The sequence below is a fragment of the Micrasema longulum genome, unplaced genomic scaffold, assembly GCF_059751315.1.
Source record: "Micrasema longulum isolate JH-2025_06_02 unplaced genomic scaffold, ASM5975131v1 h1tg000812l, whole genome shotgun sequence".
NCBI lineage: Eukaryota > Metazoa > Arthropoda > Insecta > Trichoptera > Brachycentridae > Micrasema > Micrasema longulum.
In genome coordinates, this window is record NW_028278004.1 from 142,604 (window position 1) to 157,348 (window position 14,745).

Here is a 14,745-nt window from a genome sequence, read left to right on the forward strand (position 1 = left end):
AGAAAAGAACAAAATTAGACTTCCATTTAGGAAAAAGGCAAAGTCACAAAATTAAATTTTATTTAAAGCAATTAAAAAGTATTACGAAATGGAAAAAAATATTTATGAAGAAAAAAACATATCAAAATTTAAAATAATGGTCAAGACATATGTGATAAACAATTTATAAATTAAATATATTTGCAATGTTATTATTAGAACACACATAACAATATGTATGATATGTGTGCCCTACTTAAGATTTAAATTAAAACCGCACGTAAATCGGTTAAGCCGTTTAGGAGGAGTTTAGTGACGTCACACGTACAGAGGAATTATATATATAAAGATATATAAATATTCAATCTCCAGAATGTTGACATTTGTACTCATATGATGCATAGTTTTACCACACATTTGCAAAAGTTTTAAATGGGTAAACAACAATGGATAACATAAATTCAAAACAAATTGGTTAGCGTTGGTTCACCTGATGGTCGATATGGGTATGTTGAACTGGTCGGACACAGTCTGGAACGTCTGTCCGCGGCTGACGCAGTCCGCCGCCTGCTTCAGTAGCACCTCCGAGCGCCGGATCCGCTTGGTGTTGCCCAGGTCTGCGGTGCTGTAGTAGTGGGGGTGCGGCTGGGGCTGCTGCGGCTGGGGGACGGGGGAGGGCAGCTTGCCGGCCGCCAGCAGCTTCTGGCTCATGGCCAGCAGCTGCTGGTTTAGGTGCGCGTTGTTCGGGCTGAGTATGGCGTGCGGGTCGTCCTGAACAAGACATAACATTTTGAAATTGAAGTCACTATAGTTGCCCAAATTCGGATTTAAAAAAAAATCGAAAACCAAAAACCATGTTTGAGTTTACTGTTTACCATATTGATAAATATGTTTATTAAAATTATTTAATGTGTTTCTGATCCTATATTTGTGATGATATACTCAACTAATTGCTCGTCCCATCTCAACACAGGACTTTTAGTCCCATGGAGTTGGGACTTATTGGGATTTATTACTGCCTTTAAGTAAACAAGATAAAATAAAATAAATGTTTTTTATTAATATTTGTTATCAAAGACGTCAAACGATTCATTATGACGTCATAAAATTTTGCATTTGAATTTTATTTGAAGGGTTACTAACAAATTTTAAAGTATCACACCAATCAAGTCACTTTATTGCTCCCTGGTTAGAAGTCGTTTAGGATGTATTTCTCCAGTCTGGTCGCCCCATTATCGTGTACATTCTGACTCACTCGAGCGCGTCTAGAAGAAATTTCTAGGACCTAGGCAAGTTCTAGGACCAACTATCGCATGCACTCGCCTATCCCCAGGCTCCACAGATATGGCAATCAGTATGAGGACAAGGCTGAAATATTTGGTTCTGGACTTGATAGTTATAAAACGAGTCTGATTTCTTTTTTTCTCTCGCAATGTTATTCTTAAACTTTTCTTTATATTTAAAAAATGTTTTTTTTTTTGTTTTTTCATATTTTTGTATTTATTTCATTAATATTTTTGATTGCTTACGTGTATTTACCTACTTGTTATAGTTATGTAATTTTATAATTTTTTGTTATGTATTTTTTTTTTCATATTTATGTTCAATATATGTTAAAGGCAATTTATGCCGTTTATGTAAAAATAAATAAAATGAAACGCTTATAGCACTCGTAAACTCTTGTTTTACTCATAACAGACTAACCATGGGCCTTTGTTAACACTTCACACACTTTGTTACACTTTATTTAATTTTTTACACAAAATATAATACAAATTCTTTGATCAATTTTTTTTAACAAACGAAAATCGCCGAGCTCATAAAAACATGTCTAACCTAAGTGGCTGCCACAGAAAAAGTAAACAGTGAATACAGTTGAAAATTTTAGCATACTTCTGGGGCAAGTATTTATTTATTTTATTTTATTTGGGAAATCAACTATTCTACATACATATTTGTAGTAAACAAACAGATAGAGAGTATAAACTCAGAACTAATAACAGATTTCCACAAAGTATACAAAGTTAGTAAAGAAAATATATTACATATTAAATAAATACATGCAAGTTTATGCATATAAAAAATGTTATTTTCATGTACTTGTAAAAAATTTTAACAATCAAAGAATTTTATTTTTACTTTTTAAATCAGTAAGTTATTGTTTATTGTAAATTGGGCGGGATTAGGACAAGGATGCTTGAAGAGAGGATAAGGAGGGGGGGGGGGAAGTTACATAATGCATTTTTAGTGTAAATTTTAAATCTGACAGAGTGATGAAAGTATACCAACATAATGAAAAAAAAATTGACAATCGGACTCTCCGAACCCGCGAAATTAAAAAATTCCCGTTATTTTCTGAACACACCTCGTATTTATTAAAAAATAGAAAAAACATCATTGTAAGACGTCACTCCACATTATTGCATACTAGAATCTTATTTTCTTTTATGTAATGGGAAACATTTTTAAAAAGTTAATAAATGTACATTATAACACTGTATTTTTTCTTCATTCATTCGTTCCTAAATTTACCTGTTTGATGATGAATGCGGGGGGCTCCGAGTTGTCCATTGCGTGCAGGTTCTGTGCGTTGTAGTTGTGATCTTCTGTTTGGGCGTTACTGGATGTGATCGGGCCTCCCGTCGGAGAAGGGGACCTTGAAGTGTCGTATTCGCACATAACATTGGCTATGGCGTACTCTGAAAGAGAAAATTAACAATGACTCACATATTGTTTTGATTACATCGGTAAAGCTAGGGTTTCCTAGGACAGCGGTGCCCGTATTTTAACGGCCGTAGTGAACGGTGATGCAGTGGACAGCCGTCGTAAAGGTGATTAGAGAGTGGTTTCCTAGGAAAACGGTGTTAAATGGTGTTGATAACACCGTTTTCCTAGAAAACCACACTCTAGTCACCTTTACGACGGCTGTCCACTGCATCACCGTTCACTACGGCCGTTAAAATACGGGCACCGCTGTCCTAGGAAACCCTAGCTTTAGGCTGGGTTCGCACCATGACAATACAGTAGACAGACAATACCGTCCTGTCCCAGATCCGTTAACAGCTTCAACGGCGCATGACAGAACAGTGGGACAATTTGAGAGTTTGTGAAAATATTGTTATGGACGTCAATACGGGAAAGCGGCCCTTATAGAGACCGCCACCGGGCTAGATTATGTACTAGAATTAGGGACCTCGGTATGTGTTAGAAAATGTGCTACCCCTCCAATAAAGACTCGTATTTGTCACTTTCGGGGGTGGCTTTTTCCACACCGTTCATCACTTCTTTTTGACGTTTAGCTTTTGCTCATCTCTACTCTCTACCCCCCGACCCGGCTTTCTACTCGCTTCACTTCACTTCGCTTGGCACCTTCGCTTCACCCTGGACTTGGGTTTTGGACCTCTCTCCCTACGGATTCCTGACCATGGCGAATTGGAAACTTCACCAACCACTTATTTTTTCTACCGACCGGTTTTAAAGCTATGCAAGATTCTTAATCACGGTATTAATTAACCTTTGAAACCGGTAAGTAGAAAAAAAAGTGGTTAAAAACAAAGTTGTTTTATATTTATTTCAAAATACTATATTTTTAAAATTTAAACAAGAATTAAAGCCTTCCCACCATTAGTGATCTGTGTAACAATTTGGTGTTTTGAGATAATCAAATAAAACATTATCTCAAGCTTAATATACTTTTTTTTTCAAAATACTCACAACAAAATAAAAGTGGAAAAAAAAACCATTGAAATTTTTTTAAGATATAAGAGAAAAATAGTTAAATTCCACGCATTAATGATTTATGTCACGACGTAAATAGCTGAGATTGTCGCTCATTTTTAATTTACATAGATCAGTAAGCAGGGAAGTCAACATAAAAATGCAAATTATTATTATTCAGGACTGCTGTATATATTTTTTTTAACTGGAAATGTGGATAATGTGAAGATATTCATAACTAAATTTCTAACTGCCTATGGGCTCTGTAGCTGCAAGACGTCCTGTAATTTAGCTCCTATCTGTTATAATTTTTGATATTAATTGAAAACGAGGAACTAGAATCTCAACCGTCCATGCGCTATGTAGCTGCAAGGCGTACTGGGATATTTATTAATTGTACAGCGCCCTTGAGGTGATTTTCACAAAAATGGCGCTATATAAATTATCCAACTATAATTAATTTATTTATTCATATTTTTTGCTTACAAACTATAATTAATAATAAAAATAATGTGACCTCACTGGGGTTTCCCGTGCCGAGGACACTTGACAATATACTTTTTTTTAATTACATTTGAGAATACACAAAGAAGACTAGCTTAAAAAAACGAAGATAATTAACAAATATTTAGACTGTTTTAAAACAGTGGGAAGGCTTCAATTATCGAAAAGAAGAAGTGATCTATTTTAGGGGATGGTTTGAATAATGAAACTACATTTTTTAAATTTTATAATCTCATTCACATACAATAAATCATATTAAATAACATTATAATTAACATCTTGATAGAATACAAATGTAGTTCATTATTCAAACATCCCTAAACAATAGTACTTTCATTCTTTCTTTTCGATATTCATTGCCTTCAAAATGTTAAACATCTTAAATATTTGTTAAATTTCTATATTTACGTTTTTCAAGTGACTACTGTGCGTCACCATAACCGAAATTGAGTTATATATGTCCCCCAAGTAAGTAAATCAGGCCACTGAACTGAGCGGTTAGGCTGTTCATTAAATGCCGGCATTCAGCTGAACGGCTAGGTCGTTCGTTGAACATAAACAATAATAATCTTTACTTTTTAAATTTTATTTTGTTATGTGAAGTTAGGTTAGGTTAGGAGAGGTTGGGCTAATTTTAAGATTTCAAAAAAAATATATATAATCCTTAATTTAACATAATAAATATTTATAACCTCTTTTTCAATTCCCAACATGGTTTTTATGAAATATTTATTTTAAAGGATGTTTTTACAGTAGAATATTTCATAGCCTAAGAGGGCTTATTCTGTCACAATTTCGTTTCGTAAGTTCGCCATATATCCATAGCTACAGCATAAGGCCACTGGACTGGTACCTGAAGCGTAAGACTGATCATCTTACCTTCGTGTAACAAAAATGAACAAGATGTTATATGCACCATTAGGTGCGGAAAGGGAATGATGATTAAGCTTGAAATTTTCCCTCACTAAGCATCCAAAAATTACACATGATCCGAACGGGGGGACCAAACGATGAAAATTATAAATCACAACTCGTAGAGTTTGATAAGTGACAGGACGCCGTAAATGTAAACAAACGACACATAGAAAAAGGAAGCTATCTACAATGCTCTATAAAATCCATAGACATTGATGAAAAAAAATCCGATGACCTCACAAAACATCCGAAGACGTCACAAATTGTTTGTTTTTGGCATCATTCAAATTACTAGAATTTAATCCTTTATATCTCCCATCTTTTTTAGCAGATTTTAATGAAAACAGTACTGATCGGCTGGTGATTTTTTAGATTAATTTATTAGCTAATAAAAAAATCCATGATAATTGCCCTTTCCGAAGGACTAGCCAACACGTTGAACGTTGAGTTATCATAATCCATTCATCGAACGGCCTAGCCATTCAGGTGAATGCCGGCATTTAATGAACAGCCTAGCAGCTCTGTGAAGTGGCTGATTTAACTATTTGGCGGAGAAATATACACCACTTTACTCAGAATGTTAAGCTGCTTTGTACGGGCCAACACTCACGGATATAGGATTAATTTTGACTACCTTTGCTTGAACCATCTTCACATAATCCTGAAGATGGCCACTGTAACGGTGGACGAAACATCGGAACGAATCCAACCCAAAAAATATGATAAACATCAATAACAGCGACTGTGAAAATCTACGCTAAAGTCAACTTTTGCGTTTACATAAAAAACTCTCTTGTACGACGTTCATAAAATCAACAGATTGATATCACACAAAATTGGACTTATTTTTACAAAATGCCATTTAGATTTACATTAAAATCTCTTTTTTTGGTATTTATCCTACATAACCCTAATAGTTTTAAATAACACCCATCTTACCTACATTTTTTTGGAATTGATTTGAAATTTACGCTTATTCTTAATTTTTTTAAATCTTTAATTGACCCTCCAGCAAAATTCACATTTAAAGTATTATGCTTATTCTTTGAAATGGGGGTCAGTGCTAACTGACCTCATCAGTTTAAAGGCAGGTTTTTTTTTACCAAAATTACAATTAAATATGAGGTAATGTGTTCTATAAGAAATTTTGAACCATTTGACATAAAGGCAAAAGCAGTAAAAAAATATTTCAGTATAAAAAACAGTAGTAATTCTAAGTAATAACACAGCATCTAGAGAATAGAATTAAGAAAAGTCCAGAAACCGCATAGGCTATAAAACAGAAGGCGACTAAACTACTCTTAAAGGAGTAGTTTTACGTTTTGTCCCATTATTTTCTTTGTAGACCTCGCTCAGTACGCAACTCCCGATTTGAATTCAACTATGCCGTATTGTGTCATTTTAAAGTGTAGAAATACTGCTGGGATCTTAAAGAAACAGGCTGGGATCACATTTCCTGTGTAAGCAGCAAATGTATCAAGAGCTCTTAATATCCTCGGGTTTAACCGGCGGTCCCCGAGGATGCGGCTTCTTTTATGATATAAGGCATCAGAATAATCGATGTTCCATCATTACTGGGACAAGTAAAATTCAATATTCCGACTCGTAGATTGAGAAACAATGATGTACTGTTCATCGATCAGCATATAACAAACTATGGCCTAAATTCTCCAATGACCCGACCCGCCTTTGTCGTATTGTTAACTCAAGACAAGATCTGGACTTTTTTGTTTTAAGTTTACAACGATTTAAACGAGCACTAAATAAATAGTCCAGATCTTGTCTCGATGTCCCTTATGTTTGTCAATGCTTCTTTTCTTTTTTTTTTTAATGTTTTAAACTATTCTTTCATTGTAATATTTAAACCTTATAAATTGTATACATGGACAATGTCCGTTAATAAATAAATAAATAAATAGAATGCGTATAGGTGTTTTCTCATCCGCACTGCAGAACCTACATCTAGAAGTTTTAGAAGGTTCATTATAGCAAGGTGTTTATTCAATATGCAGTGCCTTCTAAAGAAAGGCTCTGGTGATAATCCTCAGTGATTTCGGCTGAGACATTTGCCGTATAAATGGGTAAATAATAATTCTTTGGTGTAAACAAAGTAATCTCCAAATGAATACGATCTTTTTGCAGTTGTTAAAATTACTATTTTTAAATAAACAAAAAAATTTCAATGGTAATGAAATTATTAATTTTTCCGTGCGAAATAGAATAAATTTTCTACAATGGTTTAAAATACGAAAATTTTTAATTACCCGATGACAAATGGCATGTGTTACATTACCACGCCATACTTGTACGCGATGTTTGTTAGAAGCGTAATCGGCGGGCATGACGTGTGACATCAAAGTGACGAGACGCCAACTGCGAACCCTTTTGCATGCTCGTTTTTAAAGCCAAAAATTATAAATAAAAACTTATTTTTTATACCTTGATAGTTACATCATTAGAATCGTAAAAATCTGCTCTAAATATTTTGTAAATATCAACGTAATTCCCGATTTGTGAAAATACCTCATTGTTACAAGCATAAACAGTTTTATATTGAAAATAATTGTTTTTTAAGTAATAATTGTTATTTTTTAAAAGCTCTTTGGAATTTTTTAAAACACTTTCTTTGACACTATACTTTACTTACACATATTAATTACAATATAAATGATTCCTTAAGTTATCACACATCGTATGTAGGTAGTTACAATATTATGGTATTAAAAATAGTTTTTGGTATAAAATTAAGTTAGTAAATACATTATTTGACACGTTTTGACTAGTATTTGTGACGGATTGGCTTAGTTTTGTTGACAATTAATGAAAAATAAAGCTATATTGAGAATATTTTATACATATTTCAATTGAATTTGAAAACTAAACTTAAGCAAATTTGTTCACGCATTTGATTTTTGTGTAAATCATTAGAATTTAACATTATTTTTTGGTATGTGTATTTTTGTACATACACAAATCTGGATTTCTCCCGAGGGGGAGTAGGTATATATTTTTTTATCAATATTCCTACAGAGATGAGGTAGAATTTTTTTCAAATTCAGGATTATCGATATTCGAGCGTTTACAGGGCTTATGACCTGTCATTGGCTGGGTTGAGTGGCCACTTTACGTTTTACAACATTCCCCATTCCGCTTATTAGCGAATATCGACACAGGTACCATTTTGATTCTTGTATATATCTTATTAAATGAGAAACCATTCACTAGCGTGTTGGAGCACCATCTATGTATTGATATTGAAGTTAAGTATAAGATAATCCTGAATTTGGAAAAAATTCTACCTCATCTCTGTAGGAATATTGATAAAAAAAAAAATAAAAAAAACATTAGAATTTACTTGAATACTTCGTCTCTATATGAGTACCAATGTACCTAAATTTAAATTATAATAATAAAAATACTTTATAGTTTTATTCCACTTTTATTTATAAAATAATTATAAATAAAAGTGGAATAAAACTGTAAAGTATTTTTATTATTATAATTAAAATGCAGTTCCACCAAGAAATGTCAGTAGAAAAACTCAATATATACATAAATTTAGTCTGAATTTCGAAAGGTACAATCTGCCAGTAGAAAAGTAATTATATTTTAGTTACATAAAGCTTTTAAGTGTATTTTTTATCAGAAATAAACCAAAGAAAATTATTGTTTTCATCTAATTTTTATCTACTTTAAATAACGGCGTTTCAAAATGGCTAAACTGTACTTCAACCTTCAACTTCTTACTTTTTATCAGACTACGGCCTTAATGAAAATTTTAAGAATCTTCAAGTAAAGAAAAACAACCCCACCTACCAAATAACCTATTCACAAAATGTCGGTTGCGGATTCAGATTAACGTAGCTTTAACTTTAATAAATTATTACATATCGAAAGAAACATTTTCAATTGTTTTTCACTATGCATATAAAGGGAATTTCTTTTTAAATGAATTATATTATTTTTCTGCGCAATGTCGGATAAATTTGCATATTTTGAATTAGCTGAAAATGGAATGTTTCGAGCTCTATTGGACAAACAGCACGTACACAATGCTTGCCAGAACCGCACTAGGCGATATTATTATGCTCAGCGGAAAGAATATTTGGTTCAATAGCTTGAATCGACAAACGCCCAATATTTACTATAGTACTTAAAATATAGCTTCATTAAAATTACAACAATGTTTGATTATGTCCAAATGCTTGCAGACTGGCTGGATTTCCTCCCTAGGGAGTTGTTCATATTTAGATTTATTTCAACAGAGAGGGAAAAAGTTTTCGAGAAGAAATTTGGAAGTCTAGGCATTTACAGGGCTTATGACCTGTCATTGGCTGGTTTAAGTGGCCACTTTACAAACATGGGCAGAATGGTGAATGGTGATTCTCGAAAACGTTTTCCCTCTCTGTTGAAATAAATCTAAATATAAACAACACCCTAGGGAGGTAATCCAGCCAGTCTGCAAGCATTTGGACATAATCAAACATTGTTGAATTACTACCTGGTAAAAGAAGAAGTATAAAAATTGGAAAATTGTTTCCAGGCGTTGCCTAGTAGGTGATTTGGTTCAGCCGGATGAATCTCACCCACGTGATAAAGGTTTCAGCTCTTTCACTTCACAAAAGTCAACAGATGGAAGAGTTGAGGAAATGTGGATGTTCAAACATGGGCAGAATGGTGAATGTTACACAGTGTGTAAAGTGGCCACTTAAACCAGCCAATGACAGGTCATAAGCCCTGTAAATGCCTAGACTTCCAAATTTCTTCTCGAAAACTTTTTCCCTCTCTGTTGAAATAAATCTAAATGATTAAAATTACAGCTGCCAAACTAATGTCAATAGTGATGGGAAATTACTGATCACTGATCATGTACCGATCAAGTCGATTTATATCAATTTTTCATTCATTGGTATAAAAACGCAAAAACAAGCCTATTATCCCTTTCGCTCCCGGCCAACACGTTTGTGTGGGTACAAACAAAACTTCTAATTGCCTTCCATATTCTGTTAGATCCTGGCCATGGTTGTTCATGTTACTGGCCACTTAGAACATAACATATTTTTTATATGATTAACAGTATCCGAAGTGGAAAGATGGTCCAAAAAAAAGAGCAAAGGAAATTTGGAAAAATACCTCAGGAGCGAAAGGGTTATAATGTGTTTAAGACAATTATTCACTAAAAAATAAGACATTCATACTTCTTTCATGAACAACATCAAATTAACATATTACAACAGAGATGAAGAACATTCAAGAGAAGGTAATATAGAAGTCTAGGCATCTACAGGGCTTATGACCTGTCAATGGCTGGTTTAAGTGGCCACTTTACACACTGTGTAACATTCACCATTCTGCCCATATTTTAACATCTACATTCATTAAATTCTTTCATCTGTTGATGGTTGTGAAGTTAAAAAGCTGAAACCTTTATTTATTTATATTTATACTAGATGTTTAAATATGGGCAGAATGGTGAATGTTACACAGTGTGTAAAGTGGCCACTTAAACCAGCCCAGGTCATAAGCCCTGCAGATGCCTAGACTTCTATATTACCTTCTCTTAATGTTCTTCATCTCTGTTATATTATGTTAATATAAACCGCTCCCCAGGGAGTTGAATCCAGTCCTTGTCTACAAAAATTTGGACAAACTCAAAATATTGTTGACATCAAATTATTTTTTTTTTTTTTATTCGATCAATTTACGTTGATCAATTTTTCTCATCTCTTAACGTTTTTGAAAAATGATGTAACCTTGTAAGAACGTCGTTAATAATTAGGTTTATTTTTAGTTTTATAGCTGATTTTATATATTTATGTTGATTTATATGTCAAGCATTGTATTAAAAAAATAAATTAACATGCCAGACACGAATGATTTTTCGTGTGTCAATATAAATCACTCCTTAGACGTTACTACAAAGTTATGTCGTCACTTTTGCTGACAACTGTCATTCTAATCAAGCCATATTATGTATCCCATGCCGTTAGCACCAACTATAGAGCATATCCGACACTGCATTTTGTACGATTCTTGTGACATCGTTGTATCGTGTGATTTGTGCAACTATTGGTTTAAACGTTTCAAAGACGGTGATTTCTCTTCGGTCTACAAACACTACCGAGGAGGCCCTAAAAGTGCGACAATGATTGCCAAAAATTTTGGCACAAACGCAAAAAAACTAGCTGGCCAGCTGCGAGTGTCCCAAAAAACCATTTCTAATCGTTTACGAGGCATGGGAAAATTTCAAAGGGAAGGAAGATTGGTCCCACTTTTTCTGATCGATACAAAACACCTCGACTGGTAAACGCTTCCGAATTTAAGAGATGTAAAAATGGGTCGATGATTTAATTGCATTAAAACCGCCAACTTTCTTTTCACACAGATGGCGCAGTCATGGACAAGAAAGGCGAATATTTTGAAATTGAAATAATTAACAGTTTTTTTTTTTTTTTTGATAAAAAAAGAAATATTGGCATTCTTATGATTTACCTAAATATTTCATTTTGAAGGCCATTTTCAAAGAGTTGTAAATAACTCACTATTAGAAAATGGAATCAAGTTGGGGTAGAGTGGGATTCGAACCACAGACTTTTGGTCCGCGAGTCCGAGACACTAGCCACAGGACCACAACCCGATCAAATAAAGATTAAATTTTGCAAAAAAATATTTGAAAATTCATTACTGAAAACTTCCATTGTTTTGCGAATATTTACAACATCCGCTAGTGAAATTTGTGAGCAGTTTTGTTGAGTATTTACTACGTTTCTATTTTTCTTGGCAACTTTTTAAATCATGTTTCATAGAGAAACAACGAAAAAATCAAATAATCAGAATATTTTTTTTTTCCATATCCATAGGCATACATTTAGGTGTGAAAGAGTTGTCTCCTCAATGATTTCATTGTTTTAATATAATGAAAAACATTCAGAGAAAAAGACCCAATTTGATAATTCTTAGTAATTAAATAGCTAGATATATAAACAGTGGTTTTAGAGATATTTAAGAATAATCTTTGGTATAAAAAGTTGTACTTATGAAGGAATTAAAGTTTTTATAGGAAATTTGGAGTAGCGACGGCTCGAGTTCTATCGAGAAAATTATATTGATGGTGGCAAATTTACTGTATAGACTGAAATGCACCGACAGCAAACGTAAATTTTAATAAACAAATCTTTCAAGAAACGAAAATAGTAATATCTTTTTTAAGTAATCAATATTTGGTATTATAGGACTCCGATGTATGTATCCTCAATAAATGGGTATAAAACGCATTTGCGTATTGGAACATCAATCAATTAGATAAATTAACTAAATCAGTGTCGCTCATTAAATCTCGCATCCTCACGTCTTTTTTTTCCCGAGAAAACTGGCTTTTGATATTGTACTTCTGCATCCAATTCCGCAGGGTTTTTTTCGGTATTCCGTATTTTTTCGCGGCGCCGTAGACGGAGGCGCCGTTCTTCACCGCGATGAGCGCCTCCTTGAGGTTGAGCGAGGTGTAGCGCTTGTAGGACTTGGAGTTTTGCAGGTCGACGGAGATCTCGTGGGAGAGGAGAGTCTCGTTAATGTCGCCCGGGTGCGGGCGGTTGGTGGGGTTTAGGAAGAAGTTTTTGAAGGCTTCCTGCGACGTCATGAAGGCGTCCGGGAGTTCGTGGGACGCTTCCCCGGAGTCGAACAGCCCCAGGTGTCTTAATAATGCTTGCCGTATGAGGGACTCGGCGTCGGCCTCTTTCTGAAGCCTGTTGAATGCAACTGTAACAAGCCGGAAACAAATCCATTTAGTTTCATTTTCATTTCAAGCGGACGAGATACACGGGTGACGATTCCCAGAGAGCGAAATCAAAGAGTCTTAACGCGGTCATTTAGATTTTATTTCCAGCAAGTTTACAGTGCAATTACCTCGAGTGGACATGAATAAAACATCGGTCAAAATCATCATTTATATAAAGATCATAAAGGGGCTTTTCTGATAGATTCCACACCGGCCATTTATCAATACTCTTATACGAGGGTTGTGTAAAAAATAAGGTTCTCAAAGACTATAGACCCGACCCATAGAATAGGTCACAAAGGTCAAGTACCTAAATCTGTTCATTATTACAGGAATTCCCAAACAAAAAAAGAATAAACAAACCAAATTTAAATAATAGTTCTCTTATTTTTTGTATTTTATTTCAATCTACGCGGGTTTTGTAAAAAATTAGATTCTCAATTTTTTTTCAGGTTTAAGGCATTTTTTATTTGAACTGATAAATGCATCATTGGAAAGCTTAATTTCTTAACTATTTTTCAACATAATCACCAGATTTTTCAACGCATTTTTGTCGACGACTAATCCACTTTTGGAATCCAGCTTCAAAGAAGTCCGCCGCCAGTCCGTGGAGGAATTTGGTGACCGCTTCCTCATTTGGCAAAGTAAAAAACATTCCAATTGTTGTGTAGATTTGATTACTCACTTTATTCACAAAAGTGCTATTATCTCCGTTTCACTTTTCTATGGCTGGCTGCTTTCTGCATACCTAAATGACTCGCCTACAGGCCGTATTAAATGCCGCAGTGAGACTTATTTTTGGAATCTCTAAATTCAGTCATATCACTCCACTACTTCGGGAATTGCACTGGCTACGTTTTCCACAGAGGGTGGAATACAAACTCTGTTGGCTTATGTATAAGTCACTGCACAACTCTGCTCCAGAATATCTAAGGGAACTCTGCATTCCAGATGAACTAGCTGACAGACGTCTTACGCTTAGATCAGCTACATCTACATCGAGAGGAAAAGTTATTATACCTCTACGCAAACAGCGCACTAAATTCGGCGAACGTGCGTTTGCGGTCGCAGGCCCTACGGCATGGAATGCTCTCCCAGCGGAGGTTAGAGGCTGTGAGAGTAAAGTGATGTTTCGGAAGAAACTTAAAACCCACTTGTTCCCTAAATCATTTGAATAAATTCTTAGCATGTGGTGGAAAAGTAATATGAAAAAGTACATTATTTTTCTTAAATTAAAAAGTTAAAGTTAAAATTAAATTAGAATCTCTATATAATCACTTTGTAAAGCGCCCTTGAGGTATTATATGACGAAAATGGCGCTGTATAAGTTATACATAATTATTATTATTACGTTCAATTATGTCATACCCAAAACCCGTACGAATTTTGCTCAGACATCTCTCCTTTATCGCACCGAGAGTGTTCAATATTTTGGAAGAGCGTATTAAGCTCTCGAGGACAAAAAACATTTTCAAGAGAGGAGTTGATGACTGGATTTTCCTTAGTGGGAGGGATTTGAGTGGGAAACTCCTTAATGATTTTCCCAATGTTTGATTTTACTGTTTACCATATTGATGTGCCATATATTTGTTTTTATTATTATTATTGTCGTGTTTCTGATCCTATGTAATATTTGTGATGATATACTCTTGTGTCTGTGTCAACTAACTAATTGCTCGTCCCAACTCAACGCATGACTTTTAATCCCATGGAGTTGGGACTTATGTCTCAAATAATGTATAATAAACTGTCTTTAATATACATATATATATATGTTTGGATAATTTATATAGCGCCATTTTTGTGAAAATCACCTCAAGGGCGTTGTAAAATAAATCAATATCCCAGCACGTCTT

At 34.2% G+C, this 14,745-nt stretch overlaps 1 protein-coding gene across 3 annotated transcripts in view; it reads right to left on the reverse strand.

Moving 5' to 3' along the window:
- LOC148278887 (uncharacterized) overlaps positions 1 to 14,745 on the reverse strand; it is a 47,402-nt gene that overhangs the window by 3,518 nt on the left and 29,139 nt on the right. For 2 of the 3 annotated variants that reach the window (XM_088230740.1, XM_088230741.1), the window contains exon 7: positions 10,830 to 12,870. In XM_088230740.1, coding sequence (XP_088086866.1) covers positions 12,410 to 12,870 — 461 coding nt within the window. In that variant the 3' untranslated portion in view covers positions 10,830 to 12,409. Of the gene's footprint in view, positions 1 to 469; positions 751 to 2,511; positions 2,679 to 10,829; positions 12,871 to 14,745 lie in introns of those variants that run through there. The other variant, XM_088230739.1, reaches the window with a different exon arrangement.